Consider the following 23,683-nt stretch of genomic DNA (forward strand, 5'->3'; position numbering starts at 1 on the left):
GAAGAGGGGCAACCGGCACAGAATCTGGCGCCCCGACTGGGACTAGAACCCGGTGTATCGGCGCCGCCTGTTGAGCCACGGCACCGGCCGGAAATGATTCTTAAAACCACATGAACATTTTCCCAACTGATAGAATTCCTAGAAATCTTGTCAGGGAAGACATAGACTGCCCCAGAGTTTCTGAAATTATGACATAAAGAATTTCTAAATACTTTTGGTGTTTTGTCTCTAATACAGGAAATACAGAGCTTTCAGAAGATATGTGTAAGGAATATGAAGTAATGTATTCTTCATCTTGTGAAACCACAAGAAATTCTACAGGCATTGAAGAGTCCACTGATGGAATAATTTTAGGACCAGAAGATCTGAGTTACCAAATATATGATGTTTCTGGTAAACTTTATGATATATTGATGGAAAGATGCAGTACACTAGCCTATACCTCCTCCCATTCATATAGTGTGTTGTCCTTGCTCTGACAGACTTGAGGCAGTGTTTTCTTATTTGAAAAGAGCTTATGTTAATGAAATGTAAGATTGTTAAAAAAAAAAAAATACTGTTTCTAATGCCAAAACATGAAATTTATAATTATAAAGAATATATAGTTTTTGAACTATTTGCAGTTTAAATATGTTTAAACATTTAACCAGTATAAGGGGCCGGTGCTGTGGCTCACTTGGTTAATACTCTGCCTGCGGCGCCGGCATCCCATATGAGCGCTGGGTTCTAGTCCTGGTTACTCCTCTTCCAGTCCAGCTTTCTGCTGTGGCCAGGGAGGGCAGTGGAGGATGGCCCAAGTGCTTGGGCCCCTGTACCAGCATGGGAGACCAGGAGAAGCACCTGGCTCCTGGCTTCGGATCGGCGCAGAATTACAGAGGGAGAGGTAGAAACAAAGAGAAATAACTTTTCTGTCCACTGGCTCACTACCCAAACAACCATGCTGCTGAGGCTGGGCCAGTACAAAGCCAGGAGACAGGAACTCCATCATAGCCTCTGATGTGGGTGGCAGGAGCCCAGGTATTTGAGCCATACTTAGCTCCTTTCCCAGGCACAGTAGCAGGTAGCTGGATTGAGAGCAGAGCAGCTAGGAATCAAACCAGTGCTCAGATTATATTCAGTTTGTTGTTTTTTTAAGATTTGTTTTATTTATTTGAAAGGACAGAGATCTTTAGTCTGTTGGTTCATTCCCAAGATGGCCACAATGGCTGGGGCTGGGCCATACTGAAACCATTAGCCTGAAACTCCACCTGGATCTCCCATGCTGGTGCAGGGGCCCAAAGATTTGAGCCATCTTCTGCTGCTTTTCTAGGTGCATTAGCAGGTAGCCAATTCAGGAGCAGAGCTCATGGAGTGTGATCCAGTGCTCCAATGTGGGTTGCTGGCATTGGAGGAGGTGATTTAACCCACTGCGCCATAATACCACCCCTATATTCATTCTTAATGAAGTTAGCATTTATTACTTTGATTCTTGAGTAGTAACACACATTAGTAATTAAAGTCTTAGACTGTTTAGTTTCTTATATATCCAATTGTCTGTATTTACAGGAAACATGGCCTCTGCTATTAATGCTTTTTTCTTTTTTTAAAAAATTTTATTTATTTATTTGAAGGGTAGAATTACAGACAGTGAGAGGGAGAGACAGAGAGAAAGGTCTTCTGTCCCCTGGTTCACTCCCCAAATGGCCGCAACGGCCGGAGCTGCGCCGATCTGGAGCCAGGAGCCAGGAGCTTCTTCCGGTCTCCCACATGGGTACAGGGGCCCAAGGACTTGAGCCATTATCTACTGCTTTCCCAAGCCATAGCAGAGAGCTAGAAGAGGAGCAGCTGGGACTAGAACTGGTGCCAGCACTGCAGGCGGAGGATTAACCTACTGCACCTCAGCTCTGGCCTCTATTAATGCGTTTTTAAAGAAGGACACATTATGTGTTTTTTGTCTATAATGGCTTATAAAACAGTTTAATGGGAGTGATGGTTTCCCAGGCTTATATCCTGAAAAAGAAAAGTCTCATGTTTTGTGTTTAAACATTGAAAACCATAGAAAGCTTCTAGAGAGTTAGCTGGAGCCTTTAGATCTTTGAATGCTTTATGTATACAGCGGAAGGTCTAGTATTCTAGAATTAAGGAAGGTAGAAAACAAGAGTATTAAGAGAGAAGTTTAGAATCTGACTAGCATCAGATTTACCACCAGTAAGAGATTTGCATAATATAAATATCTTACTTGTTTTAGCTAGTTCCTGGCTTCAAATTTAAATTACGACTTCAGGGCCAGCGTCATGGTGGACTAGGTTAATCCTCCGCCTGCGGCGCCGGCATCCCATATGGGCACCGGGTTCTAGTTCCGGTTGCTCCTCTTACAGTCCAGCTCTCTTCTGTGACCCAGGAGGGCAGTGGAGGATGGCCCAAGTGCTTAGGCTCCTGCACCCACATGGGAGACCAGGAGGAAGTACCTGGCTCCTGGCTTCAGATCGGCTCAATGCCGGCCGTAGCGGCCATTTGGGGAGTGAACCAGCAGAAGGAAGACCTTTCTCTCTGTCTCTCTCTCTCACTGTCTATAACTCTACCTGTCAAATAAATAAATAGAAAAAAAATTTAAATAAATTATTACTGCTTTTGTTCTTTGGCATTTTATTAAAGGAATTAGTTGCTAATCACACTTTTTATAAAATGTTCAGGGCAATATTTTACAACATGGTAGCCAAATGTTTTTAGCATTAATAGTACTTTGTGAATTTCTTGATAAAACAGTTTTTACTATGAAGTCTATTTGAAAAAATAAGTTGATAGAAATTAGATATTGAGCTATCTGAACAGTAGAAATAATAGAAATATATATGTGGTAAATTTTAAATTGTGAATATTTGTGGTTTCTAAGTATAACAGTATGTAAGGTTTACTACTTAGGATAACTTGGTATTAACTTTTCCCCCTTTTGTTTTCTACCATCAGAGGAAGGCAATTCAGCAATTTCCACAGAAGAGCTAAAAGAATGTCTGAGGAAACAATTAGAATTCTGTTTCTCACGGTACATAATCATTTTTTGATTGATATCTCTGCATTTTTGAATTGTTTGGTTATAAGATGTAAAATACCTGACAGTCAGTGGAAGAATATAGTGATTATCATTTCCTTTCAGTGATAAGCTTTTGGTGTCACTCTAGTGTATCTTAACTAGACTTGAAGATATGGTCTGCATTAAGGAACCATTCCCAGAGAGATAATGAAGTTTCTGTGGGATTTTTTTCCTATGAATGCATTTAGCATTGGAGTTCTTAAAAAAAGAAAGCTTTTTAAAAATTTTTTATTTTTCATAAGTGACTCATAACCTTTGATCATAGAGTTATTTTTAACCACATGGCAAGGAGATAGGCAGAGAACATATATTATACCATTGTCTTGTATTAAATAAGGAGTCCTTTCAGGAAAATGTTTTAAGATGTCTTACAGATACGACTTATGTAGGTATATTTATAACTTACACTTTATAAAATTCCAATTTGCTGCTTCTAGAGAAAACATAAATTTGGATATATATGCAAATGCTTTCCATTTTTCTAATCTCTCTCTGGTACATGGTATAACCAGTGAATAAAACTTTTCAAGCTAGAAATATGGATTTTACCAGAGACACATCTCAATACACAAACTGCACACTTGTTTCAGGTTTAGTTGATGCTTCATCCTAAACATCTCTCATCTTTTCCCCTCCTGGTTTCCTTTTCTGTAATCATTGTGCCTGTGATACATTTCATTTTCTTTAACACACTTGTAATAGTGAATTTAAAATCCTTACTGACTAACAAGATTGTTTTTGGGTCTGCTTGTCTTGGTCAGGATGTTTTCTCTTGTCTGTCAATTTCCTGCCCTTTTAACATGTCTTGTAAATTTTGATTGTATGCTGAATATACAAATAAAAGAATTACAGAAGCTGCAGGTGACATAATTTTTCCCTCTCAACAGGATTTGAGCTTTCTTCTGTTAGGCAGATGGAAAGAAATGTTGACTGCTTCAGTCTGTTCAAGAATTGAGCTGGGTCAGACCTGAGTAGCTTCTGTTTTAAATTAATTGATTTTTATTTATTTGAAAAATGGACACAAAGAGCTCCATCTTCTGGTTTACTTCCCAAATCATACAAACCAAGGCCAGAGGAAAGCCAGGGGCCAGCAATTCAATGCAAATCTGCCATGTGGCTAGCAGGATCCCAGTTACTTGAGGCATCACCACTGCCTTCCAAGGACTGCATTAACAGGAAGCTGGAGTCAGGACCCGGAGCTGGGATCTAACCCAGGTACTCTTATGTGGGAGGCAGTTGTCTTTACTGCTAGGCTAAAAACTTGTTTCCTCTGAGTAACCATTTTCCTGAGACTCTTCCACCTCTGATTTATCTGTTTCTTAGGAGTGGCCCTCTCTGGCAGTTTTTCTGTTTTTATTTTTTTGAGTTTCATTTATTTGAAAGGCAGAGTGATTGCCACTGATTTACTCACCAAGTGCCTGCAGGAGAGGGCTAGGCCTGGCCGAAGCTGAGAGCCCAGATTGGCCACCGTGGGTTGCAGGGACCCAGTTACTTAGGCCATTATCTGCAGTGTCCCAGATACATTAGCAGAAAGCTGGATTGGGAATCACAGAAGACAGAATTTGGACCCACACACTCCAGTATAGGATGCAGGTGTCCCACACAGTGCCTTACCCTACTGTGCTGGAACACCTGTCTGAACATGATTTTTTTAAAAAAATTATTTATTTTCAGTGTCTTTATTTCAGAGACAAAAATCTTCAATCAACTGATTTTCTCCTCACGTACCCACAAAACCCAGGACTTGGCCAGGCCAAAGCCAGGAGCTCAGAACTTCATCTGAGTCTTCCATGTGGATGGCAGGGACCCAAATACTTAAGCCATCATCTGCTGCCTCCCACGGTACACAATAGCAGGAAGCTGCATCGGAAGTCTTAGAGTCAGAACTTGAACCAGGCACTCTAATATGGGATGCCAGTATCTCAATCAACATCTTTACTACCACGCTCAGTGCTTATCTCCTTCTCAGGCTTTTGCTGTAGGGCTTGGTAGTTTTCTGTCCGTTTCATTCCAATATGCCAAGGAAATTTAAACCATTTCTTCAGGGATTTAAGATTACCTCTTTAGTCCCTCACCCCATACAGTTTCAAAATCTAGCCCATATCTTCCAGGAGAGACTTGTATTTGCTGCAGGGTTACTCCTTTCTCTGGGTCTTAACCCCAACACCACACAGATTTCACCCTGCCTTTTCATTCTCTCTTAGTTTCCAGCCTTCCTCCTAGAATTTAGGAAATTTGTGGGGCGATCAGCTGTGTGTCGGGGATTCCTATGGTTTTCAGCTGAAGTGCTAGTCCTGTGCCCAGCACACACATAGGCCACGTACTTACACCCACCTAAAGGTCTGCTGGTTTCCCAAGACCTTACAGGAAGCAAACGTTATCTCCAGCATTTCAGTCAATTTTGTCCTTGAAGTTTTCAACTCTCCTCCATTTCCAAAAATGGGATTTTTATGATCTTTCCATGCACTTTGAATTGTTGTGGTAGAAGCTCTTGCTGATCATGATCCATAACATTCAACCTTGGAGTACAGTAGAGTTCTAATTGGCATTTGTGCCTCAGCAAGATTGCTGCCAACGCATACCACGTATTTCTCACGAATAGGCAAGTCTTGGATGTTTTACTTGTTCATTCCATTTACTCTGACAAGATACAGTTTCTTTAGTTAAGAGTTCTGACATACTGTTTTGTCAGTTGACCTGCTGAACATCAAGGCTGATTTAGGTTGCAACTTTTTAATTGTATAAAGATCATGTTTACAGTTGCCTGATTCTCAAGTTAGTAAGGAATATTGATTAAACTAGTTTTAGTATTTCTTCATATTGAAGAGTACTTGTTACTGTTAGCTTATATCTGTCCTGTCCCATCCCCAGCAAAACAAGGAGCTACCACTGGTGGAAATTCTAAATCTATAAAAAAGAATTACTACTCTATTTCAGTAGAAATTGTATATAAAGGTATTTGAGCCTACTGTCTGGCAAGCACGTCGGCTAGTGAAACACATTCCTGAATGACAAAGATCCATTATGGAACTTCTGTTTATGCTGAGAAACAAAATCAAAAGCTAGTAAAACAAAAGATTTACAAGTATGGTTGTATGGAAGAAAATTAATGAGAAGAGTATATATATGCAAGAGCAGGAGAATATGTTGCAGTTTTTTTGTTTGTTTGTTTGTTTGTTTTGTTTTTTGACAGATATAGACAGAGAGAAAGGTCTTCCTTCCGTTGGTTCACCCCCCAAATGGCTGCCATGGCCGGCGCACTGTGCTGATCTGAAGCCAAGAGCCAGGTGTTTCCTCCTGGTCTCCCATGCAGGTGCAGGGGCCCAAGCACTTGGGCCATCCTCCACTGCACTCCTGGGCCACAGCAGAGAGCTGGACTGGAAGAGAAGCAACTGGGACAGAATCCGGCACCCCAACCGGGACTAGAACCCGGGGTGCTGGCGTCGCAGGTGGAGGATTAGCCTAGTGAGCCACGGCGCCGGCCCATCGCAGTTTTAAATAGGGCGATTAGGTCATACCTCCTTGAGAAAGAGGGCTGTGCCTCCCCCATCATTTTTATTTTTATTTTTAGACAGAGTTACACAGGTAGAGAGAGGAGAGGTCTTCGATCCACTGGTTCACTCCCCAAATGACCACAAAGGCCGGAGCAGACCCATCCAAAGCCAGGAGCCAGGAGCTTCTTTCAAGTTTCCTACTTGGGTGCAGGGGTCCAGGGACTTGAGCCATCCTTCGCTGCTTTCCCAAGTGCATTAGCAGGGAGCTGGATCCTAAGTGGAACATCCGGGACTCAAACTATCACCCATATGGGATACCAGCACTGCAGGCTGGGGCGTTAACCAGCTGTGCCACAGTGCTGGTGCTTTTGGCTTATTCCCAAATGTACATAATTTATGGAGAATCTTGGTAATTCAGTCCAGGTCTCCCACATGAGTGCCAGGAACCCAACTTCTTGAGCTGTTACCTGCCAAGTACCTGGGTAACAGCTGGTACCTGGAATCAGGAGTCAAAGCTGGGTATTGATGGGGTCATAGACTACCATCTAGCAGCTTAACCACTAGGCCAAACAGCAAAGACTTATTTTTAGTTAATTAATTTTTATTTGTGACAGGCAGAGTGGACAGTGAGAGAGAAAGACAGAGAGAAAGGTCTTCCTTTTCCGTTGATTCACCCCCCCCAGTGGCCGCTATGGCCAGATCCGAAGCCAGGAGCCAGGTGCTTCTCCTGGCCTCCCATGCAGGTGCAGGGCCCAAGGACTTGGGCCATCCTCCACTGCACTCCTGGGCCACAGCAGAGAGCTGGACTGGAAGAAGAGCAACCGGGACAGAATCCGGCGCCCTGACTGGGACTAGAACCAGTCTGGCTCTGCAGGCGGAGGATTAGCCTATTGAGCCGTGGCATCAGCCTTAAGCAAAGACTTTTATTTAGCCAATTTACTTTCAGGCGTATTTGTTGTGACTAACAAGACATGGATTTTAGTTTACTTTAGCTTGTTAAACAATCTGTTATGTGTATGATGGTAGTGTTTGTACCTTTGTTTAATATACCTTAGAAAATTTTTGTCTTTATTTTAAATTATAAAAGTCAAAATGTTTATTAAAAATGCAAACACTTATAAATTAAAAATCCTCCATGATCTCACTAAAAATTGAGCTATACTTTTTCTCTTATGAATATTCTAGCATCCGAAGCAACATGTTGTAAAATGTTATTTAATATTAAACTTCTTTCCATGCAGTATAATTCCATAAAATCTGTTGGCTAAAACTATTGGACCAGACACATTTTGGGATTCAGCAACTATGTAAAAGTCGTTACTGATAAATATTGTGTTGCCATCTTTTAAACTGAACTCTTCTAAGTTCATTGTGTTATTTCTGATCACATAATTTTGTTTCCCTAGACTTAGTGATAAAATTAAGACACTAGTTTGCTTAAGGAGCTTTTTATAAGAATTGCTTGTTTTATAAGACTTGCTTTTTTTTTTTTATTCCTTTCAGAGAAAATTTGTCAAAGGATCTTTACTTGATATCTCAGATGGATAGTGATCAATTTGTCCCAATTTGGACTGTTGCCAACATGGAAGAAATAAAAAAGCTGACCACAGACCCAGATTTAATTCTTGAAGTATTGAGATGTATGTAAAAAATACTTTTCACCTTGGTTTTTTAATTTTAAAACTTAATAAGTGTTTTTTTGATTTCTGATAATGCAGGAAACTGTTTTTAACTGGCATTTTTTTTTTTCCATTTTTGGCTATTTTATTCCAATAATATATTTTTATTGTTTGTGTGTGCAGTTTCTATGTGAATTTTACACCTTGGTTGTAAAATTTTACACCTTGGTTGATATCCACTTAGCAATTTAATCTCTCTCTCTCTGTCTATTTCTATCTCATCTGTTTATTTATTTTTCATCATTTTATTTGAAAGGCAGCAATAGATAGAGACAAAGAAAGATCCTCAATCCACTGATTCAGTCCCCAAATACCCTCTCACAAGGATAACAGAGACCAACAAAACACTTGAACCCTTTATCTGCTGCCACAGAAGGTGTTCATTAGCGAGAAGCTGATCAGAGAGAGGTGCAGGAATCGATTCAGGGCACTCTGGTATGGGATATAGGCATCTCAAATGGAGTCATAATTGCTGTGCTAAATGCCCACCTCCTATTTCACATTTTTGAAAACAAATTAAGAGATACATCACAGTCCAATATCCACCACATATACTTAAAACAGAAATGTCACTTTTTCAAGTTAATACCAATGTTTGCATTGATCTACTTTTCTTTTATCCTAAGCTAATTTCACAGTCTACTAATGAGTGTGGCCTGCAGTTTGACAAACACCACTCTGAAGCTTGGTAAAGAATTTTTACTTCTTGGGGTAGGCCTTATGGCACAACGGGGTAAGCCGCCTCTTGGAACACACACAAGCCATGTCTCAGTATCAGTGAGTCCTGGCTACTGCACTTCTGATCCAGCTTCCTGCTGAAAATGTTTAAAATGAATTGCAGTGACCGGTTTTGTGGCATAACAAATTGCACCTCCACCTGTGATGCTGGCATCCTATATCAGAGCTCCTGTTCTAGTCCTGGCTGCTCCACTTATTACCCATCACCCTGCTAATGCAACTGGGAAAGCAGCAGAAGATGACTCAAGTACTTTAGCCCCTGCCACCCACATGGGAGACCAGCATGGAGTTCCAGAATCCTTGCTTTGGTCTGGCCTAGCCTCTTTTTCAACCATATGGGGATGAACAAGTGGATGGAAGATCTCTCTCTCCATCTCTCTGTCACTCTGTCTTTCAAATAAATATAACAAATCTTTAAAAATGAGTTGCAAGTCAAGCCTTCAGTCTTACTTGCCTTTTTATTTTTTGGATATACCTGCTTAAGGAGGTAAGGCATATTATCTTTCTGAAGGAATTAAAAAAGAAACCATTTGGCTACATTGTGCCATCTTTATTCCCTACAATGATGGCTTCCAGGTCCCTGGAGTAGTATGTTATAATAAATACATTGATATCAGTGATAACTTAAAATCCTTTGAGTGTAGTTCTTGAATTAAGGGCTTCTTAAACTTTAAGAAACTCTTCACATATGGGAGCTCATTACATTTCCCAGAATACTGTTTGACTAATGCAAGTACACTGATATCTGTAATACACATTTGTTACCTCTTGTTAAATGACGAATTTTGTTATTGTACACAGAGAATGCTTCTTGTTGATGTCAAGATAGTGCCGTAGTACTAAGTAGGTGCTGTGAATATTTGTTCAGTTACTATTTGACAGTATTCTTACAACCCAAAAGCATGTTTTCTCATAATTGTGGTCTTCTGCATATTAAGCTAGCATATACTAATTTAGTCCATTGAAAATTGAAATGAATAGTTATTTAATGGCATTGTTAATGTTGCTACTTGTCACTATTTTTTTTTTAACAAAAACTTTTCAGCTTCTCCCATGGTTCAAGTTGATGAGAAGGGCGAGAAAGTGAGACCAAGTCATAAGCGCTGTATTGTGATACTCAGAGAGATTCCTGAAACAACACCAGTAGAGGTAAGTCATTAATCATCACTAAAGCTGGTTTGTATTAATAGTTCTGAAGTATTAGAATGGTACAGAAGACTAATGAAGTGAAATTAATTCTGCTGGTTAGCTGTAGTCAGAATGATGATCTGGAACAGGTACACGAATAAAATAATATTTGAATGAAACAGTATAGTCCGTGGGATCAGCACTGTCTCATAGTGGCCTAAGCCTCTGCCTATGGTGCTAGCATCCCATATGGGCTCTGGTTTGAGTCCCAGCTGCTCCTCTTATGATCCAGCTCTGCTGTGACCTGGGAATGCAGCAGAAGATGGCCCAAGTGCTTTGGTCCCAGCACCTGTGTGGGAGACCTGGAGAAAGCTCCTGGCTTTGGTTAGGCCCAGCTCTGGCTGTTGCCGCCATTTGTAGAGTGAACCAGCGAATGGCAAACCTTTCTGTCGGTCCCAGTCTCTGTAATCCTACCTATGAAATACATAAATAAATAAATAAATCTTAAAAAAAAAAAAGCAGCAGTATAGTTCAGAAATACTCATTTAATATATATAATATTGAGTTAATAATTAGATTCTATTAAGTATTATGTCCTTTACACTTCTGTAAAGTCAGAAATTTTATTATATGTTTTACAAGCACAGTAACTGAGGGTATATGCCCTAGGGTATATGGGCTATTAAGCCTGGATTTAAAGTTGATTTATCTGATTCTAAAACCCATGTGGTTTTTTTTGTTTGTTTGTTTGTTTGTTTTTTAAGACTTATTTATTTGAAAGGCAGAGTTAAAGAGAGGAAGATACAGAGAGAAATCACCCAACTGCTGGTTCACTCCCCAAATGGTTGCAATGGCCAGAGCCCGGCCAAACCAAAGCCAGGAGCCAGGAGCTTCTTCAAGGTCTCCCAAATGGGTACAGAGACCCAAGAACTTGGGCCATCCTCCACTGTCTTCCCAGGTGAAGCAGCAGGCAGCTAGATCAGAAGTAGAGCAGTCAGGACTTGCACTGGTGCCCATATGAAATGTTGGCATTACCAGCAGTAACTTTACCTACAACACCGGCCCCAAGCCCTTGTTTTTTGTTTTTTGTGGTTTTTTTTGCTTTTAATAAGATTATTTGTTTATTTGTGAGGCAGAGTTACAGAAAGAGAGGAAGAGACAGAGAGAAAGGTCTTCCATCCACTGGTTCACTACCCAAATGGCCGTAACGACCAGAGCTGGGCTGATCCAAAGCCAAGAGCCTCTTCTGGGCATCCCACGAAGGTGCAGGGGCCCAGGCACTTGGGCCACCTTCCACTGCTTTCCCAGACCACCAGCAGAGAGCTGGATCAGAAGAGGAACATCTGGGGACATGAACTGGCACCCATATGAGATACCAGTGCTGCAAGAGGAGGCTTAGCCTACTACACCACAGCACCAGCCCAAAGCCTGTGTTTCTTAACACCGTGTGACAGTTTCACACTAAGTTGCTGTGTTAAGGCCCCATAAATTAAAGAAGGCGAGGTTAATCAGTAACTAATGTGTTGTAATTGATTAGTCATTGGAAAAGAAGTTTTAGACCTTTGGCACCTAACAAATTTGATACCTTAGTAGACAATGTTTTTGCCTAGAATTATTTGGCATTAATTCTCTAGACTGAAGAGAGAAGTTAGAAAACAAATTATCACTAGATCTTTGATTTTAACTATATATATCAAAAGTAACAAACTAAAAGGAAAATTAGAGTAGGGAAAATGTACTATTCAGAAACAATATAAAGTATAAATCTAGGGACTGGTATTGGATACCACTTTGTGTATCCCAGCTGCTCCACTTCCTATCCAGCTCCCTGCTAAAAACGTGGGAAAGCAGTGGAGGGGTGGCCCAAGTGCCTGGGTCCCTGCCACCCACATGGGAGACCCGGATGAGACTCCTGCTTTGGCCTGGCCCAGCTATGACCGTTGCTGCCATCTGGGGAGTGAACCAGTAGATATCATGTGCGCTTTCCCTCTCTGTATGTGTGTTTGTGACTCCATCTTCTCTGTAACTCTGACTTTGAAATAGACAAATAAATAAATAAATAAATATTTTTAAAATGGGAATATTAATCTGCATTTAAGAGCCTAAGCTACTGGATTTGAATTCCAGCATTTTAACTTGCTCACTTTATGACTTAATGCGCCTTAACCTCTTTTTATTTCTCATCTGTTAAATCATATAAGTAATGAATAACTTGGAGATATCATAAGAATTACATAAGTTGGGCCAGCGCCGTGGCTTAACAGGCTAATCCTCCGCCTAGCGGCGCCGGCACACCAGGTTCTAGTCCCGGTTGGGGCGCCGGATTCTATCCCGGTTGCCCCTCTTCCAGGCCAGCTCTCTGCTATGGCCCGGGAAGGCAGTGGAGGATGGCCCAAGTCCTTGGGCCCTGCACCCGCATGGGAGACCAGGAGAAGCACCTGGCTCCTGGCTTCTGATCAGCGAGATGCGCCGGCCGCAGCGGCCATTGGAGGGTGAACCAACGGCAAAGGAAGACCTTTCTCTCTGTCTCTCTCTCTCACTATCCACTCTGCCTGTCAAAAAAAAAAAAAAAAGTTAAAAAAAAAAAAGAATTACATAAGTTAGTAATAAGCTCAGAGCAGTATCTGGCATACCTGAATGGAGTTCCAGTATCTGCTTGACTAGCCCTGGCCATTGCAGGCTTTTGGGGAGTGAACCCAGTAAATGGAAGATCTTTTTATCTTTCTGTAACTCTGCCATTCAAATAAATAATCTTAAGAAGAGAACAAATTAGGGCTAGCACTGTGGCATAGTGCCACCTATAGTGCCAGCATCCCATATGGGCACCGATTCGAGTCCCAGCTGCTCCACTTCTGATCCAGTTCTCTGCTGTGGCCCTGGAAAGCAGTAGATGACCCAAGTCCTTGGGCCCCTGCACCCATGCGAGAGACCCAGAAGAAGCTTCTGGCTCCTGGCTTCAAATCAGCCCAGCTCTGGCTATTGTGGCCATTTGGGGAATGAACCAATGGATGGAAAACCAATCTCTCTCTCCCTCTCTCTCTCTGTCTCCTTCTCTCCCTCTCTCCCCCTCCCTCCATCCTTCCCCCTCTCCCTCTTCTTCTCTCTCTGTATAACTCTGACCTTCAAATAATAAATCTTAAAAAAAAAATCCTGTCAAATAGACTAAATTTTTTTTAAAGATTTTATTTACTGGCCGGCGCTGCGGCTTAATAGGCTAATCCTCCACCTTGTGGCGCCGGCACACCGGGTTCTAGTCCCGGTCGGGGCACCAATCCTGTCCCGGTTGCCTCTCTTCCAGGCCAGCTCTCTGCTGTGGCCCGGGAGTGCAGTGGAGGTTGGCCCAAGTGCCTGGGTCCTGCACCCCATGGGAGACCAGGAGAAGCACCTGGCTCCTGCCATCGGATCAGCGCGGTGCGCCGGCCGCAGCGCGCCTACCGCGGCGGCCATTGGAGGGTGAACCAACGGCAAAAAGGAAGACCTTTCTCTCTGTCTCTCTCTCTCTCACTGTCCACTCTGCCTGTCAAAAATAATATAAAATAAAAAAGATTTATTTATTTGAGAGGTAGAGTTACAGACAGTGAGAGGGAGATACAGAGAGAGGACTAGAACCGGCGCCCATATGGGATGCCGGGGCTGCAGGTGGAAGATTAACCTACTGTGCCATGGCACTGGCCCTAGAGTAACTTCTGTTGTCATATTGATTTTGCGATCAGCTTAGTAATTGTGCTGTTTTAAATTAATACTTAGTGATGTTTGATATTTTGTGGGTCAGTTTAACCTCTCAGATTCTAATACTTATATTTGGGAATCATTGGTTAGTATTGATTTTTTTTTTGAGACGCAACTAGATGTTAGACTAAATGGAATTGGATGATAAAAATGGAGACTATAAAAGCTTCAACACAGGATTGTTTTGAGGGTAAATCAAAGTATCTAACCCTTGATGGTATTTCAGTAGATGCTGTTTTTCCTTTCCTTCTCTAACTTTAGGGGTAGTTAATGTTCCCTTTGTAGTTATTTTCTTTCTTTCTTGATACATACTTCTTTCATGCTGTTAACTGTTTAATCATCCTGAGGTTTGGTAATCATCTTTCCCTGTGTCCATGTATTTCTTAGAGTTGTTTTTTTTTTTTTTTAATTTTAATTTTTATTTATTTATTTTTTTGACAGGCAGAGTGGACAGTGAGAGAGAGACAGAGAGAAAGGTCTTCCTTTTTGCCGTTGGTTCACCCTCCAATGGCTGCCGCGGTAGGCGCGCTGCGGCCGGCGCACCGCGCTGATCCAAAGGCAGGAGCCAGGTGCTTCCTCCTGGTCTCCCATGGGGTGCAGGGCCCAAGCACTTGGGCCATCCTCCACTGCCTTCCCGGGCCATAGCAGAGAGCTGGCCTGGAAGAGGGGCAACCGGGACAGGATCGGTGCCCCGACTGGGACTAGAACCCAGTGTGCCAGCGCCGCAAGGCGGAGGATTAGTCTAGTGAGCCACGTCGCCGGCCTAGAGTTTTTCTTTTTCCAGTTACATTGATTTTGGAAAACATAAGTGTGCACAGAGTTGAAGTCTGTGATCCCAGTGTGGACAAAGCAACTGAGAATGCATGAATATTCTTAATGCTTAGAAAATGTGAACAAAATATGCAACATTTTTTATTAACAACTGAAAAAAGACTGAAGAGATTTTAACATAAAGAAAATTTAGTTAGCTACTAGAAGTGAAGTACTTCCATTTTTCTGAGTATAAAATAAGATTTTATCATTAAGTCATACATAAAAATTTACACGGCAACTGTGCATAGCTTTGTTTTAGAACATAATCTCGGTGGGCGCCATGGCTCACTAGGCTAATCCTCCGCCTGTGGCGCCGGCACCCCAGATTCTAGTCCCGGTTGGGGCTCCGTATTCTGTCCCGGTTGGAATTTTGACTTAATGGTTTTCAGTCTTTGTTTTCATGGCTTATTTAAAGATAATAGAAATAATATTGGGGCCGGCGCCATGGCTCACTTGGTTAATACTCCGCCTGCGGCCGCCAGCATCCCATATGAGCGCTGGGTTCTAGTCCTGGCTGCTCCTCTTCTAGTCCAGCTCTCTGCTGTGGCCTGGGAAGGCAGTGGAGGATGGCCCAAGTGCTTGGGCCCTGCACCCGCATGGGAGACCAGGAGGAAGCACCTGGCTCCTGGCTTCGGATCAGCGCAGCGCCAGCCGTAGTGGCCATTTGGGGGGTGAACCAACGGAGGGAAGACCTTTCTCTCTGTCTCTCTCTCTCTCTCACTGTCAAACTCTTCCTATCAAAAAAAAAAAAAAGAAAGAAAAGAAAAAAAAAAAAGAACATAATCTGTCCTCACTAGAAAAATAAGAAAGAGATATAAAAGGATAATGTGAAGAAATAGGAACAAAATATAGTAAGAGATAAACCTTAATATAGTAAACACAAAATGCACTGCCCATTTTGATGTAATTTTAAAGTTCACTAACGTTTTTCTTTTTTAGGAAGTGAAAGCTCTGTTCAAAAATGAAAACTGTCCCAAAGTGATAAGCTGTGAATTTGCACACAATAGCAACTGGTATATCACCTTCCAGTCAGACACAGATGCACAGCAGGTGAGAGAAAACTTTCCTTCTCATTCAAATCCTGACGGTAAAAGAAGTAGTGATTTTACTCTGGTTTGAATCCAGAGAGGTGGAATACAGGTAGGTTTTTCTTTATGTCCACCACGTAGATTCTGGTGGCACTGAGAAATTTAGAAGGTATTGTTAGTTCTGGTATTGCAGGGTATAGTGGGGTCATTTCCCAGATCTGCCAGGGTAGAAACAGATTTTTAAGGGCTGCTTCTGGTGTTATCCCCCAGAAGCTAAAGCAGATCCCATTGGTTCACATAGAGTGCATGACTTGGAGTTCACATGGAGCTAATGCCAAAAAACTCCCGTAGTTGCAGGATGCATGCGATCTGTCCTTTGCCCCCCACACATTACCCTGATCTGACTAGGACGCCGGTAGCAGCAGAATAGAGGCACACTGCATGGCTTTTCTCTGCTGAGTATGGTGCTCTGCAGGAGTAGGGGAAGGGAGGGAAGGACAGCGATGCAGCTTCCCTGCTCCAAGCCCAGCAGTTGCTCAGAACCCAGTCAGCTTTCCAAGGCTGAAGTAAAAGTCAGCAGTGACTGTGGAATTCCCTCTCAATTAGAACTGAGCGCTGGGGCGTGCGGCAATTTTTTCCCACCTTAAGGTGGTAAGATTATGGCTGCACCATGTGACTGGCTGCAGCAATGTCTCCTTCGACTCTTGTCCCACGGAGTCTTTGTTTGGAAATTAAACAGCATGCTACTGAATAAGTGGGTCATTGAAGACATTAAAAAAGAAATCAAATTCTTGAAATAAATAATAATAAGGATCAGGGCAGAAGCAGAAATAAATGATATTAAAACAAAAAAAAAGTTGGTTTTTTTTTTTTTTTTTTGAGAAGATAAACAAAATAGATAAGTCTCTAGCCAGACTAACAAAATAAAACAGAAAAAACTCAAGTAAATAAAACTAAACATGAAAAAGGAGATAACCACTGAAATACAGAGGGTCATAAGAAAGTACTATGAAGAACAGTATGCTAATAAACTGAAAAAAACTTGAAGAAATGGATACATTACTGGATTCATATAACCCACCAAGATTAAATCAAGAAGCCATAAAAAACCTGAACAGACCCATAATACACAATGAGAGTGAAACAGTAATCAAAGGTGTTCCATCAAGGAAAATCTGGGACCTGATAGCTTTACTACTGAATTCTACAAAACATTCAAAGAGGAAGTAACTCCAGTACACTTCAGACTATTCCAAAATATTGAACAGGATGGAACTCTGCCAAACTCTTTTTATGAGGCCACCATCACTTTGATACCAGAACCCAACAATGACACAACATGAAAAAACTACAGACCTATATCCTTAATGAACATAGATGTAAAGATTCTCAACAAGACAGTAGGAAGTTGAATTCAAAACCATATCAGAATCAAGTGGGATTTTTCCAGAAATGCAAGGGTGGTTCAACATTCACAAATCAATAAACGTGATATATCAATTCAGTTTGAAGAACAAAAACCATATGGTCATCTCAATAGATGAGAAAGCATTTGATAAGATTCTTTTGTGATGAAAACTCTCCACAAATTAGGTTCAGAAGGAACATTCCTCAAAATGATAAAAGCTTTGTGTGGCAAACCAACAGCCAATATTCTGAATGGAGAAAAGCTGAAAGCATTTCCCCTCAGATCTGGAACAAGACAGGGGTGTCCATTTTCACCACTATTATTCTACATAGTACTGGAAATTTTAACGAGAGCAATTAAGGGCATCAGAATTGGAAAAGAGGAAGTCAAATTATCCATGTTTGCAGATGGCATCATGTTATTCCTGGGAAAACCTAAACATTCCACCAAAAGGCTGTTAGAAGTGATAAAGCAGTTTAGTAAAGTTGCAGGTTACAAAATAAACATACAAAAAATAGTAGCTTTTTTATGTGTCAATGAAGAACTCACAGAAAGAAATCCCATTCACAATAGCCACTAAAAAAATATTTAGGAATAAATTTAACCAAAGAAGCGAAAGATCTCTACAGTGAAAATGATAAAACATTGATGAAAGAAATCATCAAGGACACACAAAAATGGAAAGATATTCCTTATTCATGGATCAGAAGAATCAATGTCATTCAAGTGTCTGCACTTCTAAAGCAATCTACAGATTCAATGCAATCCATATCAAAATACCAATGAGATATTTACAGAGTTAAGAAATCACGAAAGACCCACAATAGCCAAAGCCAACCTGAACAAGAAAAATCAAGCTGGAGGCATCATAATACCTGACTTCAAAGCACATTACAGCTCACAGTGCTCAGCTCCTCAATGCCACAGCCACCTGCTCCCACCTCCACCACCTCTGAACAGAAGGTGGCTCTGCCTCCCATGTATGCTGATCTTGGCAAATGTGCAAGAATTACAGATTTGGCTTAAAGCTTGATGGGAAATCAAAGTCCGAGAATGGATTAGAATTTACACGCTCAGGCTCAGCCAACCCAGACCACCAAAGTGACAGACAGTCTGGAAACCAAGTACAGAAGTACTGAGTATGGTCTGATATTTACAGAGAAATGGAATACCAGCAACACACTGGGTACCGAGATCACCATGGAAAACAAACTTGCATGCAGACTGAAGGTGGACTTCTATTCATCCTACTCCCTTAACACTGGAGAAAGAAAATGATAAAATCAAGCCAGGGTACAAGTGGGAGCACATCAGCACATAGATTTCAACATTGCTGGGCCCTTCATTGAGGATGCTTTGGTGCTGTGTTACCAAGGCCGATTTGGCTGGCTACCAGATGAACTTTGAGAGTGCAAAGTCCCAGGTCATGCAGAGCAACTTTACCATCAGCTACAAGAGTGACAAATTCCAGCTTAATGATGGAACAGAGTTTGGCTGCTCCATTTACCAAAAGGTAAACAAGAAGGCGGAGACTGCGGTCAGTCTTGCCTGGACAGCAGGAAACTAATGTTCCAGAATAGCAGCCAAGTATCAGATCTGCCATGACACTTCCTTCTCGGCTAAGGTGAACAACTCCAGCTTGATAGGATTAAGATACACGCAGACTCCAGTGCCAGGTATCCATCTGATGCACTCAGCTCTGCTGGGTGGCAAGAACATCAATACTGGTGGCCATAGGCTTGTTCTAGGACTGGGATCTCAAGCATAAATGAGGACATGCTTTTAATTTTAAATTATTTTGCAGCACAGCTACCTTCAGAATTTAGTGTACCTTTTGATGTTATTTGTGATGTAAATGTTGCCCAGTATCATGTTAGACCTCCAGGTTATTAAGGTGTTACCTCTGCAGAAGTACAGAAGAAACCTGAGTCCAAGGAAACATCTTTGCAGTTGCAGACTTGGGGGCAGGTTTCTTTTTTCTTGAAGTGGGTGCAAGTGGAAACTGATCATATGTAGCCACTTTGTAAGTCCTTGCTGAGTAAATGAATGAAATTGTGACTAGCTGAGAATTGAACCTTGGCCTCCTATCCCTACTGATGAGAGGCTTATTGCTTGATGGTGTGTACAGACTCATCCAAAAGCGGGCGTTTTTAGACAGATCTTTATGATCTTTTCCCATGCCAGTCCATTGTTGCCTCTTTTACACCAAAAGAAGTTTGCTGGGTGTGATAGCTGTGTCTTTCGTGCCATCCTGGAGTGGTGTAGGGTAGTTGTGATAGAGCCAATGATTCAGGGCTCTGATCCTTCCTGTATGGCTCAGAGTATGAAATCACTACCAGGAGCTCTGGCTGCACGTGGGGCAGAGCCAGTGTGATTGTAATCCTGTGGTAACAACACCCAGAATCTAAATTAGCTTTCTGTCATATTCTCACCACTCAATTTAATTTTCAGCAATTTAATGGGTACCTTTTAGAGTTCCATCCTGTGTGGAATTAGATCGTCCCCTTCAAATGCTGTAATTAACATCACTTAAAATAAAACTTGAATAAAATCTCAAAACCTCGAAAAAAATGCTACAAAACTGTCATAATTAAAACAGCATGATACTGGCATAAAAACCAATACATAGGTCAAGGAAACAGAATAGAGAGCCCAGAAATTAGTCTACATGCATACAGCCAACTGACTTTTGACATAAGTGCTCAGACTATAAAGTGGAGAAGTGGAGTAACAAATGATGCTGTCATAACTGGATGTATATGTATAGAAGAGTGAAATTAGATCCATACCTCTCACCGTATACAAAACTGAACTCAAGATAAATCAAAGACCTGAATATAAGACTTGAGACTATGAAGTTCAACTTTCTGGAAGAAAATATAGGGGAAACATTCCAAGCCATTGGTATAGGGGGTGACTTCTTGGATAAAGACCCCCAAAGCATAGGCAGCAGTAGCAAAACTAAACAAATAGGACTATGGGTACAACAATGGAAGTGATGAATGGAGTGAAGAAATACCCAGGGGCCAGTGTTGTGGCCTACCAGGTTAGGCTGCTGCTTGCAATGTTGGCATCCCAAATGGTGCTGGTTCGAGTTCCAACTGCTCCACTACCTATCCAACTCCCTGCTGGTGTGTCTGGGAGGGCAGCAGAGGATGACCCGGGTGCGTCAGTGTAGCCGCTATAGAAAACTCCTTAAAAAATTAGAAATAGATTTGCCATATGATCTATCAATCCCACTACTCTGAGTATATACCCAAAAAGTCTTGAACACAGTGTATCAAAGAGATACCTGTACCACCACGTACAGCACTGTTCACAGTAGTCAACATTCAGAGTCAACCAAGGTGTCCATCATCAGATGCAATGGTTAAGGACAATGTGATGTGGTGTGTGTGTGTCTTTGTATATATTTACACACACACCACACAGACAATGGAATATTTTATTCAGCTATACAGAATGGTTTCTACCATTTGCAGCAAAATTGGTGCAATTGGAAGACATCATATTGAGTGAAATAAGCCAGACCCAGAAAGACAGCAGAGATGGTCCAAGGGGTTAGGCCCCTGCCACCCACATAGGAGACCTGGATATAGTTCTAGGGTCCTGACTTCAGCCTGGCCTAGTCCTTTCCATTGCTGCCATTTGGAGAATGAACCAGCAGCAAATGGAAGATCTTAATATTCTCTCTCTCTCTCTGTGTAACTCTTTGAAATAAAATCTTTAAAAAATAATAAAAAGTGAACCATGTACTGTTATTTCTAGTAGGCTTTCTTGATTTGTTTTGTTTTTTAAGATTTATTTATTTAAAAGAGTAACAGGTAAGGTTATAATGGAGAGAAAGAGGCATTTCATATGCTGGTTCACTCAACAGATACCCACAACAGCCAAGGATGGGCCAGGCCAAGGCCAAGAGTCAGGAAATCGATTTATCCAAGGACTCCCATGTTGGTAGCAGGGACATTGGCCAGATACTGTAATATATGATACAGGCATTCTACGCCATGACCTTAACCTGCTATGTTATGACATTCATTCTGCTAATAGATTAATCCCACAGTAAATAGGAAATTTTTTGGAATTTTGACTTAATGGTTTTCAGTCTTTGTTTTCACTGCTTCTTTAAAGATAAGAGAAATAATATTGGGGCCAGCGCCATGGCTCACTTGGTTAATATTCCGCCTGCAGTGCCAGCATCCCATATGGGCACTGGGTTCTAGTCCCAGCTGCTCCTCTTCCAGGCCAGCTCTCTGCTGTGGCCTGGGAAGGCAGTGGAGGATGGCCCAAGTGCTTGGGCCCTTGCACCCGCACAGGAGACCAGGAGGAAGCACCTGGCTCCTGGCTTCGGATCAGCGCAGTGCCAGCCGTAGCAGCCATTTGGGGAGTGAACCAATGGAGGGAAGACCTTTCTCTCTGTCTCTCTCTCTCTCTGACTGTCTAACTCTGCCTGTCAAATGAAAAAAAAGAGAATGCAATAATATTCCTTTGAAACAGAACTGTATCTGTAAAATTTTTTTAGTTCTTCATTTTAGAAGACAATCTTTTTTTTATTTTTAAGATTTATTTTATTTATTTAGAAGGCAGAATTACAAATGGACGCAACAGCTGGGGCTGGGCCAGTCCAAAGCCAGGAGCCAGAAGTTTCTTCCAGGTCTTCCATGTGGGTGCAGAGGCCCAAGCACTTGGGCCATCTGTTGTTTTCCCAGGCCCATTAGCCAGGGGTTGGATGGGAAGTAGAGCAGCCAAGACTCAGAACCAGCACCCTTCAGCGCCCTTATGGGTTGCTAGCATTATAGGTGGCAGCTTAACCTGCTATGCCGCAATACTGCCCGCCCCCCCCTTTAAAGATTTATTCATTTATGTATTTGAAAGGCAGGACAGCAGAGAGAGGGGATGGAGGGAGAAACAGATCTCTTTCATCAGCTAGTTCACTTCCCAAATGGCCACAGCAGCCAGTGGTGGTCCAGGCCAAAGCCAAGAGCACCAGTACTCCAGGTCTCACATGGTTGGCATGTTTTTAGCTGTCTCCTGCTGCTTTCTCTGGTGTGTTAACAGGGAGCTGAATCAGAAGTGGAGCATCTGGGACTTAAACCAGTGCTCCCAAGTGGATTGCCTGCATCATAAGCATGATCTTAACTTGCTGCATCACAACTCTGGCCCCAGTGAGCCTATAAGGTGTGGGTGTTTTTTTGTTTTTTTTTTTTTAAACTCAAAGACCTTCCATCCATTTGTTCTCTCCCTAAATGTCCACAGCGGTCAGGCAGAAGCCAGGAGCTTCTCCAGGTCTCCCACGGGGTGGAAGGGGCCCAAGTACATGAGCCATCTTCTGCTGTTTTCCTAGGATCATGAGCAAGGAGCTGGATCAGAAGTAGGGCAACTGAAACTCAAACCAGCGCCCAAATGGGATGCCGGCATCACAGGCAATGGCTTTGCCTGATACACCACAATGCTGACACACACACACATGCACACACACCCTTTTTTTTTAATTATTTTAATATGTAGCCCATGAGATTTTTTAATCTTTTGCATCTTGTCTGTAATAATCTGTAGTAACTCTACTTCAGTGAACATAAACTTCAGTGACAATGTCTTAAATTTTTGGTTTTTCATTCCTTGCTGCCTTGCACAATGGAATCACCTTCAAAATTTTTTGTTTAGTTCAGAAAATAGTTACTGCTACCAAAAATCTTGATAGGTAGAAATGGCTTTAATGAAATGGTTGAGTGCTAATGAGTTTCTTTCTGCTTTGTTAACAGGCTTTTAAATACTTAAGAGAAGAAGTTAAAACTTTTCAGGGCAAGCCAATCATGGTAAGAAATACTTGTAAATTAAACAAGGAGAGTGAGAAACAAAAAAATGTTATGAATTGATCATTTTAAAAATACAGATAGCTCAGTGATTTTAAGGAAGTTTCTGTTTTGTGTTATATACTACTTGAAAAAAAATAGTTGATAAAAAGTATTTAAATACCTCACATGTAGCAATTTTTTAAAAAAAACATGACTTCTCATAACTTATAATTCTATATCTCATAATCAGTAGAAGCAATAATTTTAAGTAACATAGATGAAAAACATTCTCTGTACTTTCAACTTCATCTCAACTGCATTATGACATTAAAATGCAATCACTTGGGAACTTAGGAACTGTTTACACTTCCTTACTGTCTTTACATGTCTAATCTGTTCTCAGGCCTCATGAACCCTGCTATTAAAACTTCCTTCCATCAGTATTGCTATTATTTAGGCTTGAACTATTGGAGTAGCCTCTCAACTGCTATTCTGTGCCTTTAATTGATCCCCCTTACTTTGTTTGTTCTTCACATTGCTACTAAAATTACCCTTGTGAAATAAAACCCCAAACATAATATTTTTTCTTATACTCCTCGTTCTCTATGTGACGTAAGTATTGCCATGATTATTTATAAATGTAATACATTATTACTAGCTTCTCAGTGCTGAGTTCTTACTGTGTATCAATTTCAGTGTTAGGCATTTCACATGACTCATTCAATCCTTACAAGAACCATATGAGTTAGGTACCCGTTTCTCTATTCTACAAGTGTAGAAAACTGGACATGAAAGTAACCT

General features: G+C 41.5%; 1 protein-coding gene and 1 pseudogene across 5 annotated transcripts in view; both read left to right on the forward strand.

The window, feature by feature from the left end:
- The window catches only part of LARP4 (La ribonucleoprotein 4), a 66,850-nt gene that overhangs the window by 19,667 nt on the left and 23,500 nt on the right, over window positions 1-23,683 (forward strand). For all 5 annotated transcript variants that reach the window (XM_062203672.1, XM_062203673.1, XM_062203674.1 and 2 more), the window contains 6 exons: window positions 238-393; window positions 2,947-3,022; window positions 8,068-8,204; window positions 10,027-10,130; window positions 15,591-15,701; window positions 22,850-22,903. In XM_062203672.1, coding sequence (XP_062059656.1) covers window positions 238-393; window positions 2,947-3,022; window positions 8,068-8,204; window positions 10,027-10,130; window positions 15,591-15,701; window positions 22,850-22,903 — 638 coding nt within the window. The remainder of the gene's footprint in view (window positions 1-237; window positions 394-2,946; window positions 3,023-8,067; window positions 8,205-10,026; window positions 10,131-15,590; window positions 15,702-22,849; window positions 22,904-23,683) is intronic.
- Window positions 18,006-18,855, forward strand: LOC133767440 (voltage-dependent anion-selective channel protein 1-like; annotated as a pseudogene).

This window comes from Lepus europaeus, chromosome 10 (assembly GCF_033115175.1).
Source record: "Lepus europaeus isolate LE1 chromosome 10, mLepTim1.pri, whole genome shotgun sequence".
Classification (NCBI taxonomy): Eukaryota; Metazoa; Chordata; class Mammalia; order Lagomorpha; family Leporidae; genus Lepus; species Lepus europaeus.